Below are 23,117 nucleotides of genomic sequence, written 5' to 3'. Positions count from 1 at the left end.
ACCTCGAGCAAACCAGTGTTTATCGTTCACCCTCTCATACTTTCTCCACCGCCGGACTGATCCAACCCTTCCTACCCGATTCATAACGAAGTGCTCGTGTCAATTAAAATTAACGCGATCTGTTGCGCCCACAATTTTTCTGAAAGTAATAAAGAAAAGAAAAAAATGTCCTTTACTTCTAATACTATAAAAATACACATTCTTGCGTGATTAAAGCTTCTGATAGAATTCAGTGCTAATATTTTTTGAAATAATTGAACGGTGACTAACGAAAACACGAGGAATGACTATAATAATAATGAGGAATGAAAATAATAATACGTACTGAGCTCCCAAGGAGCGCAATTCAAAATTTTGGCCGCCTGATTCACAGCCAGGTCCACGTGTCTCTGTTCCGGAGCCAAATTCAAAGTGTTTCCACTTTTTAAATCGTAATAGAGCGATCGCCTTGTGATTGTGGTGTTGGTAATCAACAAACGATGCGCCGCAGCCATCACTGTCATCGTCAAAGCAAACTTTTCCTTGCCTCTGCTCCTCGCGAAATCAATTACCGTCTTTTTGTCATTTTGGTCTTTCTCTTCGACAATTCGATCGAAATCTTCTTGAGATTCGAATTCTATCTTACTATCTTCGATTTTCTGTGTGCCCAATGAACTGTAGCTCTGTGATGAAGAGCATGAAACGCTAGGGAGTCGGCCGGAACATAATTGTTCAGTCATTGTTGAAACCACGTCCTCGATGCGAGCTATTAATTGTTCCCTAGAAGTATAAACAATTAAATCATCGACATAATTTTGTAATAGAATATGTTACACACTTCATTATTGTAAATGAATAGCTATTATTATTTCACACCTATTCCCTTCCATAACGTTTTCCAATGCCGCCTTCCCTCAGATGCAAATTATAATATAATTATTTTCCGAGCAATTGCAGAACGGGTAATGTCAGCATTCTACATTTCTTTATTACCAGCGGTAGTAAATCAATTTACTGTTCTATTTAGGTAGAGAGGGCGGCACCACCGAGAGACCAGAAATAGCATCTCGTCGGTGATGGCGGCACCGACGAGATCTCATCGGTGCTGCCAGCCCCTGTCACCGACGAGAGGTGTCCCTGTGTTATTCAGCGGGACGGGTAACCGGGCGCGACGGGCGCGGGGATAACGTGAAAGTTACAGTGATCTGATATACCACATCGCTAAAAGTTCTAAATAGTGCCACAATAATGCCAAAACATCGTCTGAAATATGGCGGAGAATGTAACCACAGACGAGATATAGGAATATACATCGGTGATGTAACATTTAATAATAATCGATATGATTTCGTGATAATTCTAATTAAAGGATGGATCGAGAATATATCCTAGAGGGCGCAAGAAATACCGACATATTCGGGCGACACGAACTCCCATAAGGCTGGCAGTCTTTAACAGTATTTCGTCGGTGACCCTGTGTCGACTTTTGGCGCCGCTGAATAATACAGGGGGGCTGGCAATTTTTATAATTTCTCGTCGGGGTGACCTCGTCTGCAATGCCACTGCGTTGAATGACGCTGTTAGTAGATTTTTAAGAAATTACCCCTTGTTGGTAACATTCGTCTACCAGTTTCGGTGTTTCGCCACTACGTTAAATCACTCTAAATCTCGCCAAAGAGGGAATACATCGTTTCCAGGATTTTATGTTTTTATTTAAATTATTGAAATTTCAATTTTTATCATAACGAACGCGCTATTTAATATCCATAATACCAGAAAAGGCAAAACTGGGGATCTTGATACAGAAAATAGAGCTTCTATAATATATTGAACGATACTTTAGAAGAATTATCTTTCTATATTTCGCCAATGATTCGATGTATTTGCAAAAAAAAACACAATTTATTCTCATATCACGTTTGTAACATTCAATTTCAGGTACTTACCTGAATGCTAAGTTATCTTCAACGGGAAAGTCGATACTTTTCTCCTCTAAACTTCTTGTATCGCTGTTCGTAAAAACGAAACATCCCCTATTGAGATTGTTGCGAATTCTTGGCATTTTTACCTGAAATAATAGCACACAACTTTCACAACTTATATTCACCCAATCATTTTACAAATAAAAAAAACTCTGCTCGTCGGAGAAACCACGACGTCGTTCGAGATCCAATCAAATTTGGATCGCTCGGGAGCCATTAACCGCGAAGAGAAAAAAAAACCGAAAGGGGGTCGAGAAGTCAAAAGGTCGAGGAGGAAGGATCCCCCGGTCGGTTTTCTGTGCTCGCGAGCTCCGAGCGCGGCCGCGCCAGATAAAAATCTATCACCTATCCGAACGTAACATTCTCACAGCAATAAACATATTAAGTTGTACCCAGGGACGGAGAAGTATTGATCCTGGTGGCGTAGCGCCACACGGACAACGATCGACAACGATTTCCCGGTCCGGGGGACGACATACGTATCGAGTAGCGAATCTCAAGAGAGCCGGACACCCCGCTGCGCATTTGTGAGCGGCGGCCATTGAACGCTGCGCTACCGAGTGCACTAAAGACACTTCAGGAACTCATTGTGCAGTGCGAAACACATAGGCCCGCCTGCGGAACCTACGATTGTAACGAAATTCGTCGGATCTCGATCGGTGGACAAATTTTTCAATCGCTGAAACCACAGACAAGTCGACTTTGCAAGGCCGGAGGCTCAAACCGAAGCTGGAGCGTCTCCTTTAAGTATAAAAATATAAACAACATGTGCGTTTTCTTTTCATTAAAATGTTCAATTGAAGACATTGTCAATGAACGTTCGGGGAAAAAATGCTGCAGCTACACCTTTCCAGTATTGGCAATGTATTTTGGTCACGGACAGTCACCATCCGCAGATGCGGCGATAAATTTCCTTGGTCAGAAAACGTGGCAGGTTTCGTGAACGTTTACCAAAACTATCTACTCGAAGGGACAATGAATTCTAACGAGCACCGATGGACATTTGCGGCGCGTGCCGAAACATTTTAGGGTCACCCCTCCACCAGTGAATCCTACCCTCGTGACCCGTGAATGCAAATTTATGTTGTGTCGCGTGATACCGTACCAAAAAAATCGTATTCATTGCTTCCGTAAGCTGACGCGAATTGACCATATCATGGAGCATTAAGTTTCTATTTAAAAGCCTGACTTAATAAATCTTGACTTGATCATCTAAACTGGATCTGAATATTGTAAACTCCTGTCTGAATATCTGAATATCCTAAAACGGTTTAAAGGAAAATTCGCCACCCCAATAGATAAAAAAGAAACTAGAGATCGAGTTCGTTTTACTGGTTGGCCCCGATGATTGCATACATTGCGGTTCGACAGGGTCGAATGATTTTCCAAGCCGCTTGTGATTAAACGAGCAGAAGCTGAACGGCGTCTTGAAAGGCCGGCCACTTTGGCTGTGCATAAAGGGATTTGTTCACGACAAAATAACACGAGAGGAAGAGAGAGAAAGAGTTCTTGCATCGCTCGGTTTCGCATTAAAGACACTCGAAGATTGCTGCTCCATGAAGTAGGGGGATAGTGTTACATTGTGCGACGAGTATGTTCGAGAAACACCCCTGAGAATGCGCCCTCGAGCTCCTCAAATGGCCCGTATACGCGACCTCCTCAAAATATCGGTTGTAACCAGCGAAGATCACGAGGAACTCGCTCCCGATCGGCCTAATCTCTGTTCACACGCGTCTGAAATCCGTTTCATACGATCAGGGGAATTAAAGACGCCGTAATCCGTCGCCTCGGATCCCAAATATGTCCCATGAATGTTTTCCCTTTTGCTTTTTCATCGGTTTTTGCGGATTTTCGGTTAAATAGGGACCTGTTTCCGGTGCGAGGGTGGAAAATCGTAACTCGATCCCGCGGCAGGTATTTTCCATATCGAGAATAATCATGGATGAAATGCTTTTCAACGCAAATCCCTTCGACGCGACGAGGCCGATTTGCTCGAGGGGATCGAAAGCTTCGCCTTGTTCCGCATTCAGACGTCCACCTCGCATGATCGAGTACCGAGAATGCCCGGCTATGTACCTGTTCGATTCACTCGGCGATTTGTCAAAGCCGGGAAACTTCTCGCGGACACACGTGCAGAGGGACAATCGAAATATTTCTACTTCTGCGACGACCGGGTGAAACGTCGAATGAATGATCCAGGATCCTGGATCTGAGACTCGAGAACCTTGCTAGTCTGAATGCACCAATATTTTGGGCATGACGTTGACGCTCGATTCTTTTTCATTCTTTTTAACACTGCATTTGATAGACGTTCTTTTTAATTCTGTGCATTATTCTGTGATTCATAAGGAAAAACTTTTCTCCCTTCTCTTCAATCCATTAATTTATAAACAAGTAAATGAACACAGAAAATTTACCTGTGCTAAAATGCTCGTTACTACATCTTAGAATTAAGGGAACGTATAAGTTCGAATAAATTGGGATTTCTTTCTAGATCCCTGAACTGACTGTAACAGTTTGAGTTAAAAAGGAACAATGAGAACTGTAACAATGAATTTTTCAGCACCGAGAAAAAACAGTTCCATTACAGATTCACGAATGTCCTCGCATCAGTGAACAACATCAATCCACAATGGGGACGAAGAACACCTTTCTTCAGTTGGGCACCACCCATCTGCATTTCTTTACCCCCCGTACGTTAACCAACCCCATGCTCCTTCGACTCTAACCCCCACTGTTTGGACAAATACGATTTTATCTCCGGTTTCGCCTTAAGAACATAATAAAAACTGCGTGTAAGCGAACCGATGCAGATCGAGATCTACACGTTCGACGACGTCGGTTACTCGAATCATTCGATCGCGAAAGATCGATCGATTTATCGAGATTTCGTGGCGCTCGATACACATTGTGACATTTGTCAGACCTGTTGACCACGAGTATCGATTACCTGATTCGAACTACCCCATGGTGAGCAAAGAAACACATATTTTCGAAAAAGTTCTATGATGCGTCTACAGAAATTGTTTTATTTTTTGGAGATTTTGAAAATCCCCTTTCAGATGGCGAAAAACCTCAGAATGAAGTAGTATGATGATCCTCTCGCGAGCAGCTCGACGAATGACCGACAGGTTCCTCGAAAAACGATCTGCAAGAAGAGTACAGTCGCGATCTTTTTTCCCCGGTCGCAAAACGCTATCGTCGGTGCAAAAAGAGCGGTGAGAGGAAATTGCGAGGGAGAATGACAAATGGCTTGGACATCGCGATCCGAGCTGGTCCGGTCTCGATCTTGCTGCTGGATCGACCTATGAAAAAAACGTGGTGGCGATCGATCGCGATCAAGATCTTTGCGCGTGGCGATTCGCGAAATCCGGCGCTGCTCGTCAAAGAAGCCGCGGGATCGTTGAAATCTCTATCGTGGCGCGCAAAAACCGCGGAGCCGGAGCCGGGAACGACCTTCTGCCTTCTCGAACATCAGAAGCGTGTCGGGAAACAACAGGTTGCCGGTTTCCATTTAATTGGCGGTCGATCGGGAACCAGTTCGTCTGGTATAACTGACCTACACTTAAGAAACCGGGCACGCCCGGCCTGACGCCCCTCTGCTCGCCCCGCGTCTTGCAAAAACAGGGTCCGAGACCGACAGCGTGTTTCGCGATCAAGGCGACAGTCCGCGCGAGACTTTATTGTCATGATCGCCAAATCTATGCGACGACGACCCCATTATCCAGGCTGTCCACCTATTCTATCCTTTTCCGCGATTTGTCTACTCGCTTTTATCCCTCGCCGCTCTTTCGTGTCGATTTCACAAATTTTTCGCGGATTCCGGGCCAATAGAGCGTTCATGAAGTAAGAGTAGAGCGTTCTACATTTTGTTTATTAGGTGCGAATAGCGATCCCCATTTTACGCGTGTCTAAAATACACGTGTGCACGTGGAATCGATGGCGCATTTCGCTGCTCTCTTTCTTCCCTCCCCGTTCCCCTTGTTTTTTCTCGCGTTTCATTATCGAGCAGAGATCCTTGAGAAAATATTTGACGTGCAACGAGACCTGCACGATTCTCCTCCCATCTCCACCCCCACCGCTGGCTAGCTGGAGGTCTTAGTTAACCGAAGCCGAGAGCACGAGCTGTTATTAAGGAGTCCACGACTTAAAGGAAGCCGCAGAGTGCTCGTTAAGTGATTATGCCCCGAAAGATACATCAAATTGCCGTAAATTACTCGAGTAACCCATCTCTGTTTATCGGGTGCAAATGCATCTCGGGACTTGCAATCGTCCAGGTGCTTGCGAACTGGTACTCGATTCGTAGTCAGTTGGTATACTCGTATGTCAATTTCAATTTGTAGTTCAGCAGTTGCATTGCAGGGATATAATATTTCATGTTTCTAGAGGTTTACACATCCTGCGGATGTGCAGTGCCATCTGGGAAAGGACTCGCATAACGGAGGGAATTTTGGAAAAACGTTCAGGGGCGATCTGTGATTGTGTGAGACTTTTGTTCCCCAGTCTCGTAGGAATAGTCTGCCGAAACATTAATTCAAGGAGTCGATGACTATTGAACGGTCGAAAAGTTGTCGTTTAAAGTGACAGACTTTCCCAAGCCCACGATCCTCGTCGAGCACACTCTCGGAACACCCTGTTCGCAGTATGCGAACATAGCGGTTGTTACACTCACCCCGCTCGATCCCCCAAAAAAGTTCAAGCACCCCGGATAAGTGCACTCGGCAATTTCATCGAATAATCTATTCCCATTGCGTGCGTGTGCGTCGAAGAATTTGGGAAAGTCGGGATCGAACGAGTCGAGAAGTCAATCTTTACATACACTAAATTCCTTTGAATTCTTCATTAACATCTAAATTTGCTATAAGGAATTTGATTATAGTGTTACGTCCTAAGGTGGACGTATTATAGATTGTATAGTTTAATTGAAATTTAATTTGAAAGATTAGAATTGAGATACAACGCAGTTTTGAACCAACCTGCATTCACCGGCTTTGGTTCAGGTAATTGAGGATTTCTTAAATTCTATGTGACTTTGATCATAGATTTGGAACGTAGAAATCGAAGTTGGGTAATTTCTTTGAAAATGATTCGATATTTTAATGCAAGTTTAAATAAACAAAAGTATATCCTAGGCACCTTTCGGATACGTAATGTTATTGAGATCTTATTATAATTTGTTAGTAATTTTTTACTGCTAGGTAGATTTCGCCTTTCGTTCGAACAGTCGCTTCTGCGCTGGATTGGATGCTGTTTGAAATTGCTGATTTCTCCGGCGGGTTACGGATGTTCTGGAGGTACAATGGGAGACAAAAGTACAAGAAATTCGATAACCATGAATACATGGAAATGAAAGCCATTCATGAGTATATTTTGCATTAAACTTTTGCGAATACTGTACCCTCTGTAGCTATATTCAGTGGTCTACACTTGTCGCGTTTCCATGCTAGTGAGAGACAACACGATAAATTTGACGTTTTGTAAATTTAATTTAATTTTATTTTATTTTTTTAATTTTTTTAAAATTCTTTCTCTTTCCTGTTTTCTTTCTTTGTGTTTGGCTTCTTTCCTTTCCTCCGCTGCCCTCCTTTCTTCTTCTCTTTGAATTTTTCTTAATTCTCTTTCTTGTTTTAGTTCGGCTATGTGGCTTTCTAAAATGGTTTCCACCCGTCTTTTTTTTAGGCGTACCTGTAATACATATTAATATTTTTTTTTATTTTTTTTTTTATTATTATTTTTATATATATATATATTTTATTACTTTGGGATCCAACCATGGACGAGGAAGAGCTGGAACCTGGTTGTGTTACAGGTGTAGTCAATTCTAGCCCTTCGCCGCATGCTACAGCTGGAGGCTTCATATAGGCCCTATCGCCAATAAGTGAATCTATGGCCTACAACCACAAAATAAATTTTATAAATCTATACATAATAGATAGTATTGTATTTACATTTTTACGTATTATACACATAAGCATATACTTACAGAATAAAAGGCCCAACTGCTATACGCGTTGCCGCTTTTATTATTTTGGTCTTTTATATTTTTATAAGTACGACGTAGACCGGCAAATTTTGTCGAACATTGCAGCTAATTTACAGCATAATTACATTGCTGCAGTTGGGCTGCAATCTCCTTCCAAATTACATTGTGCCTCTTCAAGCCGTTTTTAAATTCGGCTTCCTTTTCCCTATGTACTGCCCCATCAGGCCACGTGAATGACTTGTTGGGGTGTTCAATTTCCTCACGTAATTCAGGAATAGCAGTAATATTATCCATTTTCGTGACAAAATCGCTTGACAGAAACTGCTTTCATATTAGCGCTACTAACTTCGCATCAAACGCTTCACCTCAGAGCTGTGGTGGGGATCTAGGGAATTCTGAGCGTTTTGATGCGCGCATTGAATGCAACGGAACACTTCTCTATGCGATTCATGCGCTTGAAGCGTGAAACGGAACGCACCCCTAGTGAGAGACAACTTTGACGTTTTGTAACAGTTTATAATTTTTTGGTCTGTAACTGTTTAGTGAATTCTAATAAATTTTGAACATAATTACATAATTTTTGCTACATATAAAAAAAAACTGGAGTTTCTAGTTGCGTTTTTTGAAGGTTTAAATAGGGTTTGAAGTGGAATTTTATGAATTCTCCATAAGAGGACGTGTTAAAATCTGCAAACTTTAAGTTGCTGTAATTCTTAAACGGTGCAGTGAATCGAACCCAAACTTTGGTAATTGCATTAATTTAGTAAGAATTATATCTTGTGAAATTTTCAAAAATTTTGTTGCGTTTTTATATACCTCCAGAACATCCTTAACACGCCTTTTTTCTTTGATGTGTTGATTAACTTCACTAAACTGATCACTAAACTTTCAATATGCTAGTGAGACTGAAATATTTAATCAATTTATAATATAGACTGAACTGTTGACTGTTGACTATGTACTGAGCTTTTAATTGATGTACGATGGCGATTGATAGAATTTTTAACTTTGACTGAACTGTTGACTGTGAATTGTGTACTGAGTTTCTGATGAGGAGCCATCCCTCTTATAGATCGATCAATCCATTGTTTTAATTTTCATAAGGTGACTACATCATCATCAATTCCTTTTAATAAATTAGTTCTTAATCGCATTCTTCTCAGTCACTCTCTTCTTAATCGTGTACATTGCATTTTTGATCCTGCTCTTGGTTGGATCATATTACTCTGCGCATTTCATAGATCGAGGAACAATCCATCGCTCATCGATTCTTCTGAAAAATCTTCGCAGTCTTCAGTAATGAACAGGCATCAACGAATATTCGCTCACAATTTATATTTGAAAATTACTCAATCATTTAATAAAATAAATTTCGTTACATTTTTAATTCGTTCAATGAAAATTTCAATTCAAAATGAGTTTTCTTAATTTTATCGCACGCAATGTGGTACAATATACGATAGTTCGACGTTAATTTTCAATTATAATATTTGATATTTTATTCCTCGTACATCATTACCAGAGTAAGTATTTAATTTAGAACATGTATGTTATGCATTATTGATTTTACCAATTATTATTAACGGCTGAACCACTGGACATGACAATAGCGGAACGGAGAGTTCCGAAATCATTCTCCGTCCATTTAGTAACGTTAACATGGCGATGGATCATGACATAACCAGACAATATAAAGTTGATTATTCATTACAATCATTCGCTGCTTCCACAGTGACGTTAATTACTTTTTGTGGATAACTCAGCTTGCTGTAAAGCCGTCAATTCATGGAGTATAATTAAAACAAACGTGAACGTACACGTGAACGAAGACGAAATCGTGGCGCGCGCGGCCCTGACCTTGAAACTAAACGTAATATTCTGTTGGTAACGGTGAGACTTTAAAAATTGTTCGGCGTGTGTCGCGTGTCGAGGCAATCTGCAGCTGCCGGAATTTTTTCCGCGAATTTTTCGCGATTCCGAGGCGAGCAGATGCGATTCTTCTCTCTCTTCCTCTTTCTCTTTCTTTCTGATTCATCCGCTCTCCGCCCAAACGGATTACAGACATCGATCGATCGATCCTCAGCGTGGTCGATGCGACCTTTGACTTCGCGGGCCACTTCGCGCAATTATCCTGCCATCATAATTTTTACACTTCCCCTTCGCCGTTTCTGCAAGGACTCGACGATTCATCGCACCTCGGCGGCTCGCGAAATTTTGGATTTATTCAGGTCCAAATGATTATAATAAAATACAGTTCTTAAATAAATCGTTTCAGCCAATGAATAAAGTACTAAATTTAAAAACTTTTTAATTGAGTACTCAATTTAATTTCCCATAAAGTCTGACGGTAGATGTTTCAGAGTACAAAGGTTTTCAGGAGGGGAAGATCGCAGTGGAAGGTCCCGACACCTTATCCCGCAACATCAAAGGCGGAGATTGGAGTATAGTTAGCGGAGGACAATTCGGGGGTTGCAATAATTAAGCGGCCCGGCCGGTCGTCGGATCCACGAATCGTTGATCCTGAAGGGCGGTCTTTATCGTGGCTTAAGTGGGGATTAACCGTGAGGAACGGAAAACCGTTGGCTGACCCTGAGGATCATCGACGTCTCGATAAGAGTTGAACGGTCTCCGATAAGCCGGCTAAGACTTTCCTGTCCAATGATCGCCCTTTGCGACATTACGATAATGAAGCAGCGAGATTATTCGACGATTCCGTGGATGATCAAACCGTTTAAGGAATTACAGTCTATAGAGGGCGAAACGCAAAAGGCATTATCCAATCTGGGTGTAGTACGACGTCGTCGGTCGATCGAGGCTCCCGGAATTTTTCGCCTTGTTTTTACGATTTTCATTTTTACACCGTTTAATTAACCAAGGCGAAAGAAGAGTCCTGGATTCGAGGACTCCATAATTTTCCACCGTTTCTACAATTAACATTTTTACGCTGTTTAATAAGATTATACAACTCACGATCAACACGAGAAGTTATAATCGACCAGAATCTCAGCAATATATTAGGTGTGCAAATAAGTTTCGTCCCCTATTTTCTACGATCATAACTTCTGACCGAATTCGAATTACTTCGAAAGAAAGAGCGTTCTTTTAGTTTTATGAAGGGTTATGATGAGCGCTCTAAGAGTTTCCAATCCTATGCAACAATTTCAAGCAATATGTCGTGTACGAGAAGCATCATTTGCGTCACTGCTTACTCTTTGCATTCCAGCTTAGGAAATCAGCTGTTGAAGCTACTGAAATGGTTTGTGCGGCACTGGGAGAGAACTCTGTATCTTACAGAACATGCAGAAAGTGGTACCAGAGATATAAAGCCGGAAATTGTAATTTGGAAAACGACGATCGTTCAGGTGCGCCGAGAAAGTTCGATGACGGTGAGTTAGAGGAATTGCTCAACGAAAATCCGACCCAGACGCAAGAAGAATCGGCAGAAAGAGTGGGAGTCACCAGACAAGATTTTATTACATTTTATGTTCGTAAAATGCAATAAAATCTTAAATTTGGAAGAAAAAAAGGGGAAAGAACTGATTTGCACAGCTAATACATGCTCCCAACAGCTTGCCAATGTCCTGGCAACTTCAACCGCTCTGAACCTTCAGGAAACCGAATCCAGAGGGATGCGAGAACTCAATATAAATCAGTAATAGTCTGTCGAATCGCGGAGGCGCGATCCATTCTGTTTGTTGGTTTTTCGAGAGCGTGCCGTTGGACGAGGCTCATTGTTCGTAAACATATGTTCCCGTGGGCGTGCAGGAAGAGCATCGAACGAGAGAGGGAGAGGGAGAGAGAGGGTAGACCGAAAGAAAACGGATGAACGAGTAGCAGACAGCCAGTCTGGCATCACCTGGACGAGGAGCACGCGCCTCTCGATCCTGCGACAGGGTGGGAAGGACACCGTTGCTGCATGGACATCGATGCAACTTGCACATTGTGCTCGTGCCACACCGCTGTCGGGCGCCCGCGTTGCCATAATGCGATCGTATAACGTCGCGTAACGCCGAGCCCAGTTGACAATACCTCGACCTGCCACGGCAAACCCTTTCGCGATCTATGAAAATCCTTTTAGCATCATCGATACCCGACCGGACCACAAAAGCTGCTCCCGGAGCCAACGCCGTGTCCGATCGCAATTAAGATCGAGGGTTAGACGTCTGGATCGTTGGGATTCAAGGCTTGCACCGTGCCGAATGCGACGGGGATTTGGATGTTGTGCAATTTTCTGATTTGTTGGTAAGCTACTTGTGCGAAATCTGAAGTATTTATTAAATTCTGATTGTTGAAACGATTTATTGCGTGAATTGTTAGGTATATGGAAAATTTCTAGTCCTTTGTTCTAGTCCGTGAGCTGGTGACATTCTCTATTAAACCATTGATGAGTCAAGTCTTGTATGTAATGTGTTTAAGCGAACGACAAGGTCCAGCAGCTAAGGACCAGTTAATAAGTAGCCAATGGAAGGACTTTTATGTGTCCTTGGTTGCGTTGAAAGGTGTTTATTTCACGCGCATCGTGAATCGTTAAAATAATCGTGTATTATTACACATACGAGAAAAGCGATTTGTAAGTGGCTTCAGGGGGAATTTCTCTGAAGAAAGATAAACGATTGGGGATTAACAAAATCCGTGGTTGTCAAACTGCTCTCCAGAAAATAGGAGAAATCTATCGAGGATAACGTCGCAGAACAACTTAACATTTAAAATAGCGCGAGTCCCAGCAGTTCGCAATAAGTGTGAAAGATAAAATCAGAATCTTTGAACCATTGGGTAGGATGGGTCAGTGTATCATCTCGCCTTCCGGTTTTCGCTAATTGTCGCAAGATAATCATCGACGTCGCGGGCGTTTATTAATAGAATTGTTCGCGAGCACAATAACGACTCGCTCGGCGCCTCCGCCGATAATGTTCCCCATTAATGTCCCGGGCTACGTAATCACGGCTTAACAGCCTTTCTTTTAAAAATCCCTCGTAAATCCTCGAGGACGGCAACTTCACGCCATAAAACACCGTCCACTCGTTCGAACCAGAGGAAATAAACGTTGTCGTTAATTACACCGAGCGTCTTGACTGATATTTATTGCTTGACATTTTATATATCTTCGACACTCGCGGCAGCTCTTTATCTGCAGAACCAGCACTCCCTCACGGATCCAACTGAAAATCCTCCGTATCCCGAATTTATTATAAACGGATTGCAAATGTTCGCGCCGTGTATGCTTGCAACAAATCTATCTTGTATTTAATCTTGCCTGTTCCGATCGTTTAATTTCTTTAATTAGATACTTTCAATGCGAAGAGAAGCTGCACATTTTCAGCAGAACTTGCAGTGTCTTGTACTTGTACTCTTGAACTTCACTGAATCCGGTCTTCGCCGCAACAAATCCGACGCAGCTGCATTGAAAAGCTATCGCGCCGTATGCAAAAGCCGATTCGCGAAAGGAGTTGAATAGTCGATCGTATAATTGAAACGCCAGTATAACCAGACCACTTGAAACCACATTTAGCCCTATCTTCGAAACGAAGTCAATCAATAAAGTTGAATACTCGACTCGGGAATTCCGCAAAACAGAGCAAATCGACGAGGAACGACCGCGGGCAGGAGCAAAACGATCGGGTTAAATGCACGCCGGTTAACCTTCGCGAAGTGAGCGCGATTTTTATGACATCCTTGACTATTTTTACCATAGGAAATGTAGTGTAGACACCCGCGGTGTCGCCGGGGAAGGATGAAAGCCGATAGGAGAGGCAATTAACGCGGTGTGAAATCTTAGGCCGGTGTCACAATGAACTTATTCGTTGCGGCTTGTATTGCTCGCGAGTAGAGCATTGGTCTGGCTGTTATCGTCAATTACGAAGATACACACGTGCAACCAGGGAAAATATAGCTGCGATCCTAGCGATATCGAAGTATCATCGGCTGCAGTCGCTGTTTTAGCATACTCGAGCGACAAGAAGATCGGCGAACTTCAATTTATTAACAAGTCCTGTTTAATATCCATTTTTATGGAACGTATCGAGATGATTATCGTTTTCGCTGGAAAATATCGTGTTACCCTTCCATAGCGATTTATAATAAGTTCTGCACTTATCGAGTGTTACAGAAATGCAAGGACTATTCCTAAAAGTGCACATCTGATCCAAACGTTTCAAAATGGAATTACGGACGAATTTTGTCACCAGAGGACCCCCCAAGAAATTCCTGACCTAATTCCCTACTGGCCCCCATCCGGGGTCCCTGAAGACGGTGTGGGCCCCAAGGAAGTGAACTGGGCCAATCGAACAGTGACACTTGTCGCGAAAGTGGCCTTGGAATCGCACCTTGCGACGTTCTCAAGGATCCTCTCTCGGAAGGAAGAGCTCGGACGGTGTTTCTCCAAAAGGAGCAAGACAGAGGGAACTGGTCTGGGTGCCGAAAAAAGGTCAAGGTGTGAGAAAACAGAATCAAAACGTAGAAAAATACGAGGAACGAAGAAGAAGAAGAAGAAAGAAGAATAAGAAGAAGAGGGACGGTCCCAGGTGGGCCTGGTGGAACCGCGTATAAATAAAACGTTTTGTAGCCAGTTTCGGGAGTGCGGTCGTGCAGGCCCACCTACCAGAAAAAGGGCTACCTGCCTGCCCTTCTGCCTGGCCCCCACCTTCGCCTGCACCCCACCGAAAAGTTTGAGATCTTCATTGAAACGTGGATTCCTCTCGCCCAGGGCACCATTGACTTCTCTTCTCGATCAGGAGCACGGTAGAGGGGACCTTTCTCGATAAAGGGAGCCAGCACCGATACACGGACACAATAGGGAACGACGTTAGGCCAACTCTTCGTACAGATGTAATCGCCTGGGAATCCGCGAGCTGGCGACTCTGTCAGACGACTTCTTTGACTTTTTATACTTGTGGAAAATAGAGGGGGGCGGTGGAACGACCCACGTTGAATGTTACGGGTGCACAATAACGTTTACACCCACCCATGCCACCATACATATTAGTGATCCATCATATGGGACACAGGATCGAAGACCTCTAACTTTTTCGTCGAGACTGATCTCACATTAATCTGCCATAGATGCACGCCATCAGATAACGCAAGTGCATTGCACCTTGTGCAACCTGCAACTCGAGAGCATTCTGTTAGAGGTTCTTGAACCTGGGCCAACCCTTAACACTAAACCTACCACCACCGGTCAAAATGACCGGTTCCAGATTTTTTATTTTACAATTATTGAAATAATCAAAATGATTTCATAAGGAATGGTTGTATACGTATGTAGATATCTTTAGTAGAGCACGTATTACAATAGTAATACGGTCTTCCCGTCGCTCTGTACCATTAATATATCCTTACCGTCTCAATGACTGTATTCTATCCTCAATAAGTGAGGACTTAGGTATTCATTTCTCCTCAACCTTGAATTTTTCCAAACATATTCATAATATTGTTAATTCCGCCTCAAGAACACTCGGGTTTATACTACGCTTTTCTACTGATTTTCACTCAATACACACAATTAGATTGATATATATTACCCTTGTCCGTCCTCAGTTGGAATTTGCTTCAGTTATATGGTATCCGAATAGCTTAAATTACGAAATCATGCTAGAGAGAGTGCAGCATAAATTTCTTAGGTTTTGTTCTTATAAGATTAATAATCCTATGTCAATCTTTGATCACGATTACTCCACAATATTAAACATAGTCAACCTGGAAACATTGTCTGCTCGCAGAAGAGTATCCGACCAGAGCTTTATTCAGACGTCGATAATGTAAATTTCTATTGAAATATTGATTAGAAGCTGCGACGTTCTATTGAAATATTGATTAAAAGCTACGACGTTCGTTTTTTTGTTGTATTGAAATATGATTCTAAAAGCACTTTTAGTTCTTCCCGAATTTTCCATTTTTCCGTGATACTTTTCCAATTTTTTAAAATCTAAAAACCTGATTCGGACTACAATGAACATTTAAAAAAAAAAAATTAGCCAAATCGGTCCAGCCGTTCTCCCGTTCTCCCGTGACCAACGAACAGCATTTGATTTTTATTATATAGATTTAATTAATAACCATATAGATTTTTTGTCCCTCTCTCCTTATGCAAATCAATTTTTACGCACCTGAACGTGCTTTGAGATCTCGAGCAGGTTTTCAAACACTTAAATGCAAATCCACATATGGATTAATAAATCCTATAAATCGAATTATTGCGAACTCCAACACTCTATATAATAGTATTGATTATTTTAATGGGTCGTTACACACTTTCAAAAAAAAATTACGCAGGATTAACTTATAATATCAGTACCTTTATGCCAACAGTTTCTTTTTATGCATGTCCTTTCTTAGCAATTTATGTTAAGTCTTTGTTCTATTGTAAACACATTTGTGTATAAATGGACATCGGTCCGTTCATAATAAATAATAATAATAATAGGGGCCGCGCAAAGTCTAAATATTGAAAATCAATCTTGTCATTTTTATAAGACAACGTGTGCGAGTACCCGTTATTTACGAGCTGAGCTAAACTCGATTCGATTGCTCGAGCCAAGTCGAGCGTTTGATTTTTCCGAGCTACTTGAAATCGTCGAACTGTTCGAAAAAATGCAAGCTACTTGAAAAAATCAAACGGCTCGAATATTCGAGCCCACGTAAAACTTCGATCTGCTCGAAACTGAATTTTCAGCTCGGACAGATCTTTATCTTTCGAGTTACCGTGCGTAACACACGTAGTTGACTGTGCAGAACACAGGCTGTTTGACAAGAATCGCGACTTTACTGTATTCGAGTAATTGGAAAAATTTCGAGCTAAAAATTTATTTTCAAGTAGATCGAAGTCTTACGACGGCTCGAATATTCGAGCCTCAAACAGTTCGTCGATTTCAAGTAGCTCGAAAAATTCAAACGCTCGACTCGCCTCGACAGACCGAGTAATGACTCGACTCGAAATTCGAGTACTCGAATATATCGAGTACACCCCTACTTTTAAGGCTTGGTAGGTTTAGTGTTACAGGAACCACCCAACAGAATGGAAGAACAGGATGCAATTGCAATATTCGAGATGGTGGTATTACATTCGCATTACAGGACCGACAGAGATATCCGGATGATCTCTTCTGATTAGCCACCGTCCATTACAACGGCAATTAATGCGTTCCGTCGATCATCTTATCCGTTTGAATTTCCATTTCGCAGCCGTGCTCAACGGCCATCTATAGGCAGCACGTTTCCACTTGCTCTCGCCGCAAATGCGTTTTGCAGCTGCGACATTTTTCTAGCGGTCCCGTGCGCTCGTGTCAGCATGAACGTCGGCTATACTACTCCTCAAGGCTTGTGCGCGCGCCCTGTAACTACCCATCGGCAGGATTTTTTTCGCTGTATCTGGATTCACCTGGCGACGATAATTGCGGTGAAACCACAACATAATCGTGCTCACCTCAGGTGCGCGGCCACGACGCGTCGCCCAACGTTACCAGCGCGTGTTTGATAGCCGTTATAAGAACGTACTAAGACAGCGCAATGAAAGACAACATGTCGGAGGATACTTAAGGAAACACGCACCTTCTACATCGCGATATAATAAATTGTATCAGTGATCGATCGGTTAGAAATTGATCGGCGTTTTATGTTTAACAGCGGGTGAAGGTGTTCCCGTTTCTGTAAAGAGCCGACGGAATATTAGAGCACCGGCTATTCGAGTCGTTTTGCATCGTTTGCGTCATTTAGAATGAGCAACAAAGAGGATATCTTCTTGATGGAAGACTCTTAAACAATATTGCCCAATCAGTTCTGCCGTCATCGCAGACGAAAAGCAATGGATTGATCGATGGATCGTCTGTTTCCGTTCGAAGAATAAATACCGACAGTTTCCTAACAATGTGGATCAGGTCGTGGTATTGTGATGTATATTTGCTACGCTGTTCCTCGTAGGAAGGTAGTAGGTTCGCCTATCTGATCAGGTGAGCTGCAGGGGGTGGTCCGCTGACCTCTTCGTCAGCGGTCTCGATCGTAACCCCTTAAAAAATAAATAATACGTAATCTGCTCGATCAGACGACACGCTGCCGGATATTCGGCATCTGCTCGATCGTTAATCTACACCACAAAATTCTCAAATATCTTTCCCATTCAAATTTCACCTGGAGCAGCTCTTGATCCCATAATTACCCGAAAGAGTAGCTGAGAGAGTTTCAGGACTTTCTCAAACGACGATCGGCCTCGTCGATCATCCTCGTTCGATTGATGCTCCATCATTCGAGGTTCGATCGTTCTTCAAAATCCGCGTGGCTATCGATTGGAGTCTAATGGAGCCTCGCCGTAGAACCAACGTTCCTCGGAAATGGCTATATTTACAAGGATTCGGCAGGCTCCCGTATAATCGATCTTAGATGGACCGTTTTGTGCGCACGACCACCGAAGAATTCGACCGTCTCTCGGTCCATGGGATTGCAGGAGGGAGGAGGACAGTGCAGAAAAGGTTTGGAAGAACGAGGGGGTGGTGGATGATCGCAAGAGAGTCCACGTGGGAGTCCCGTGGAGACGTCGAGAGGGCTGCCCGGACACGTTGAGATCGCGATAAATCAAACGCGCAAGGTGGAACCATTCCTTCCTCTCATGGTGCCGGGAAGAAAAGCCGTGGGGCCCTTGGAGAAAGCACCGGAGAAGAAAAGGGCACGCTCTGTTGTGACTCCGGATGATAATTTGTCCGCCCATTCGGACAGTTTGCGAGTCTCTGGAAATTCTTCTCTCCCAGGACCCTCGCAGCTCGTCCACGTTCCTGATCGTTCTCTTTCTCGCGGTAGCAGGTCCCCGGGATAATAATGGTCCATGGGACCCCCTCTTCACCTTTGGGAAGATTGCACAGGTGCTGGGATGTCCTGCTACTGGGTCGTCGAAGTATCCGCTCGTAAAAATCGATCTTTTTTTAACGAGCAAGGAATGCGGCAAGTGAAACCAAAGATTTTTCAATGGACGTTTGCTTTGCATGTTTCCACGTAGATTTTTCATGAGATGTTGTTTTGCAAGGACACACACAATGTCTTATACTCGATTTAACTCTTGAAATATGAAACCACATTCGATCATTTCAGTGCTCCACCCCGAACGTGTATCCATAATGAAACATCGGAGATTTGATTTGCTGCACGCGTGTCCCTTATCCGATTCTCTCGAGTTTCTCATTCCACGAATTTTTAAATACTCCCGTGCACCACAAATACACACCAGAAGTCCTTCAATCTATTGTGTAAGGGTGTGGAAATCTTCGAAATTAATTCAGCTTGTTCGGGAATCCTTATGCTAAACGTCCAGATAAGGGGCCGCCATCAAAGTCGTCGTCCTTCGGATTCGCGAAATCAATTCTATTTTTGCTGGCACGCGACCGACCGAACGCATGCGTCGCGTCGGGGCGCACGCACGCGTGCAGAAGCGAGCCGCCTCGCGAATTACAAATCGAGAAACCGAGAGAGGATGGGAGGAACGAAACGCGCCGGACAAGAGACGTCCAAACAGAGGAAAACGAGCAACAAGCAATGAAAGATCGCGCGAACGGGTTCCCGCGACCTTGGGATCCCTAACCCACATCTAATTCGCGGGTCTGGAGAACGGGACAAAGGATCCTCGTCCTTGACCATGTTTTACCCCATTTTTTCCCCCGAAAAAATCCCCTCTTTGTGAACGTTCTGGCACAGAAAATGTCTAGTAAAATGTCTATTTTATAGCATATAACGCAAAAGCATTTTTCTTGTGTTTTCCTCTGAATAACGTGCAAAACGAGCATCGATATGAACGTTTGCATAAAGAAAGGATCCATTATCCAGGGAATTGGCAAGCAAACACAACGTTCGGATGAAAAGTAGTAAAACCTCTCCGCCCTGGGTGACGGTAACGAGACAAATTATACTTCGTCGAGCGGAGTGCATTGTGCCAGGAGCGAGGATAAATACATTTTGTCGTAAAACGTCGGCTGGACGTTCCGAGGACAGGATAATAAGTTTTTGCCGCGGGGGCGGAGCTGCGCGTGCGTTCTTCCTTCGAGAATGAACACACGTTCGAGGAATCGGTATCGGTAAAGAAAAAGTTAGCGGCAATTTGCGTAAGCTCCAATTATAATTACCGGTGTCTGTACCACTTAATCCGTTTGCTTGCCCGTCACCGATGTTCAGACGACCAGTTCCGAAGGTTCGACATCTTCGAATCTCTCAGACAAGTAAATAACGATTCTATAGGATTGAAGGCGGATCGATGAAGTTGCAAGATCGAGATCGCTTCGGCTGGGGAAACAAGGCCGTTATCTAGGTTCAGAAGCGAGAGTGGCGGCCATAGATCAACCCGAACAGTTAGAAACGAGTCCGTGGCCGGTGAGGACGGACGATGATCGCGCAAGCGCTCGCACGCTTTGGCTCGTGCCAGTAATGAGCCCGCATCGCTACCCCGGCGACGTGTTTCAAATACACAAACGGTCGCACGAGCGATTCGCGTACGCACAGAGACGCTCGCATCACCGTGGACTCACAAACGGCCGCGGCAGACAACGCAAATAGACTATGCCACACGGGGCCTAGCACCTGCCCACCTTGTCGCTCGCGCTGGCACCGTCGCGCGAGACGATAAAAATATCGGGACCGTAAATTTCAAGGGAGCCGGCCTCTACAACGATCCTAAACGGTGACGGGGGTGAACGCAGGAGCTGGGTTTCGAAATTTCGAATTGTTTTGATGCAATAGATGCGATTTGAACTGGATAATGGAGGAGTCACTCGGTATAGAATTTTAGAATTTTTTCATTCTGTCTGTCTGTCATTCTTCCATCCGATCTGCGATGAAAAATACAAATACAAAGACCAAAGAAAGTAGATCGCTCCTGTAAATAATTCCATACAAATATAAATTGCCCGAAACCCCAGAAACTAAAGTTTGTACAATACGATACCTCGCAAGAGAAATCGACGCAAAACGATAAAAGGAAATTCGCCTGTTTTCATTGCGTAGATACGGCAGATGGTGAGCTCTTGCGAGTAGTCGTTTCGCGGTTCCGCACCTGCCGAACGGTGTAACTAACGCGTGTACGCATAGACGCGTACACGGACACATCGCCGACGATGCTTTTCGCTTGTCCATGAATCCCAAAGTCCGTGTATCGTGGATTCGCATCGGTAATAGGCTCCTTGGTCCCAGTATGAGCGACGGATACCTTCGATTTGAATAATCGATCTCTGCGCTCGCGTTGCGCCATTCGACCTTATTTTCGTTTTTGGATTCATCGAATGTTGGCCTCCGCTTGGTATGCGTGGGAGACTGTTACGCGAGAACTCGGAAGGAATTTGTCAGTCAGTTTGCAGGGAAAGTAAGTTGTAGAGAAGAGAAACACTCTCGATTGTTACCATACGGGTTGCACTTTTTTAAGTGTCTATGAGAGTGGATAAACGAACCACAGTACATGCTTCGAAAAGCTTCCAATCCAGTTTCTCTAATTATAATTTGCATACATTGAATAATTTCCTCCTTACATTTGTACAAATGGAATGTCTACTGCAAAGAAGAGTTTCAGAAGAAAATCGATCGCAGAATCCGTTTCCATAGAAAATCAGTAAGGAGGGAATAAAATTGTGAAAGGAGAAGAAATCGCGCGGGGACCCAGTGTTTTCACCATTAAAAGATGATCAAGGGGGACCGAGGGGCACGAGGGTCGTTCGTAGAATCGCGTGCAGACGAAACGGAGTATGCAGGCTCGTCCCTTTTAGCGCGTATTTAGCGCTGGTATTCAGTTTCGCACAATAAAGCGCTTTGTGGGGTATCCGCTTACCGGGGGCGCGTGGTGCGCGTGCCAAAATGAAAAAACCGCAAAACCGGCGCCCCGGACCCCCTTTACACGGCCCTACCACCGGTCCGGGTATCGAAGATGGCCCGCCATAGAACCAACCATTTTTTCTTCTGTCCCGAAATAATAGACGACCAGTGAGACTAGTGTATTAGAATTCGCTCGCGGCATTTAGTCGATTTCGTTAGTCGATCGAAGTTACTTATACAGAATCATCGAAAACGTCAAGATGCTAAGCTAAAAGTTACTATGCCTGTCCTCCAACACAATACCTTTACGACAGCAAAGGGCTGTCAAGATTCGTTCGCGGCAAACGACGAAATAAATTTTCAAAGCACGACGAATCGCAAGGTGGTGGCGTGAGGGTGCTTCCACGTTATCGGGGATCACGGTCTCGGGTTACCAACCCCTTGGCCAGTGTCTCCAGCCTCTGTTTAAATAATATTCCAGCAAACGGTATAGCAGCTGCCTAGTGTCGCGCGCCGGCCGTCACAGAGTTGAAACTTTCATTTAAACGTAACCGAAACGTCAGTCCCAGTAAACACCGGTTCCGTTCAAAGACGTGAGCAGCAAACTCCACGGAGTCACCATTTTATTGCACGCCACTTGTTCTACGTTTTATATCTCGTCGTAAATCTAAACGCTTCCGAAAGATAAAGTTGTCATAAATATAATTGTTTGAAATTAATTCTACTTATAAAGAGACTTGGTGTGAACCAACAATTCCACGTCTACTTAAAATCCCGTAACTTCGCCGACGTTGAATGCGACAGCACACGACCGAATGAGTCTGCAGCTTTCGGAATCGACTCGAAAACGACGATCATCATCCCCAATTTATGGCTCGTGCCCACTTCGTACTATGAATCGAATGATACGGCCCCCGTGACTTTCACTGTCAGTTCATGCGGCGAAGAATTCAATCAATCGATCCACCAAGCTCAAATGCAAAGGGCAACACCACCGTCTATATCGAATCATTTCGATGACATCAGGTTAATTCCGTCACAGATGGCCGGCTCTGGACCAGACAGAAACAGAGAGAGAGAGAGAGAGATCCACGTCGAGAATGATTCCACAGAAGCTGAACGAATCGTAATTCGAAGCATATTGCGAAGTGGTGCAGGTACGCGGGCAAGATGGCGGATGTTGATGAAATTAGGGGTTGCGGAGGTAGCACTCGCTACGCGATTACTGCAAATGGTGCTTGAATGACGGCGAGGGCATCAGACGGGGTTCGCGGACTTGCCAAGTCATTATTCATCGCGATAATTGTTTCTGGATGTTACGGTCGAATTATCCGAGAATTATCCATGTGTCAGAGCCGCAACTTGGCACGGCAGGTCCTGCCAGTGTCAGCAATAGTCCCCGA

General features: G+C 43.7%; 1 protein-coding gene across 1 annotated transcript in view; it reads right to left on the bottom strand.

Annotated features, from left to right (window-relative positions):
- The window catches only part of Mei-w68 (meiotic W68), a 56,987-nt gene that overhangs the window by 6,853 nt on the left and 27,017 nt on the right, over positions 1 to 23,117 (bottom strand). The window contains exons 2-3 of the mRNA XM_076435824.1: positions 1,926 to 2,047; positions 326 to 759 (exon numbers count right to left, since the gene is read on the bottom strand). Coding sequence (XP_076291939.1) covers positions 326 to 759; positions 1,926 to 2,041 — 550 coding nt within the window. The 5' untranslated portion in view covers positions 2,042 to 2,047. The remainder of the gene's footprint in view (positions 1 to 325; positions 760 to 1,925; positions 2,048 to 23,117) is intronic.

The sequence above is a fragment of the Lasioglossum baleicum genome, chromosome 12 (assembly GCF_051020765.1).
Source record: "Lasioglossum baleicum chromosome 12, iyLasBale1, whole genome shotgun sequence".
NCBI lineage: Eukaryota > Metazoa > Arthropoda > Insecta > Hymenoptera > Halictidae > Lasioglossum > Lasioglossum baleicum.
This window is presented reverse-complemented; position numbering and strand designations above follow the sequence as displayed.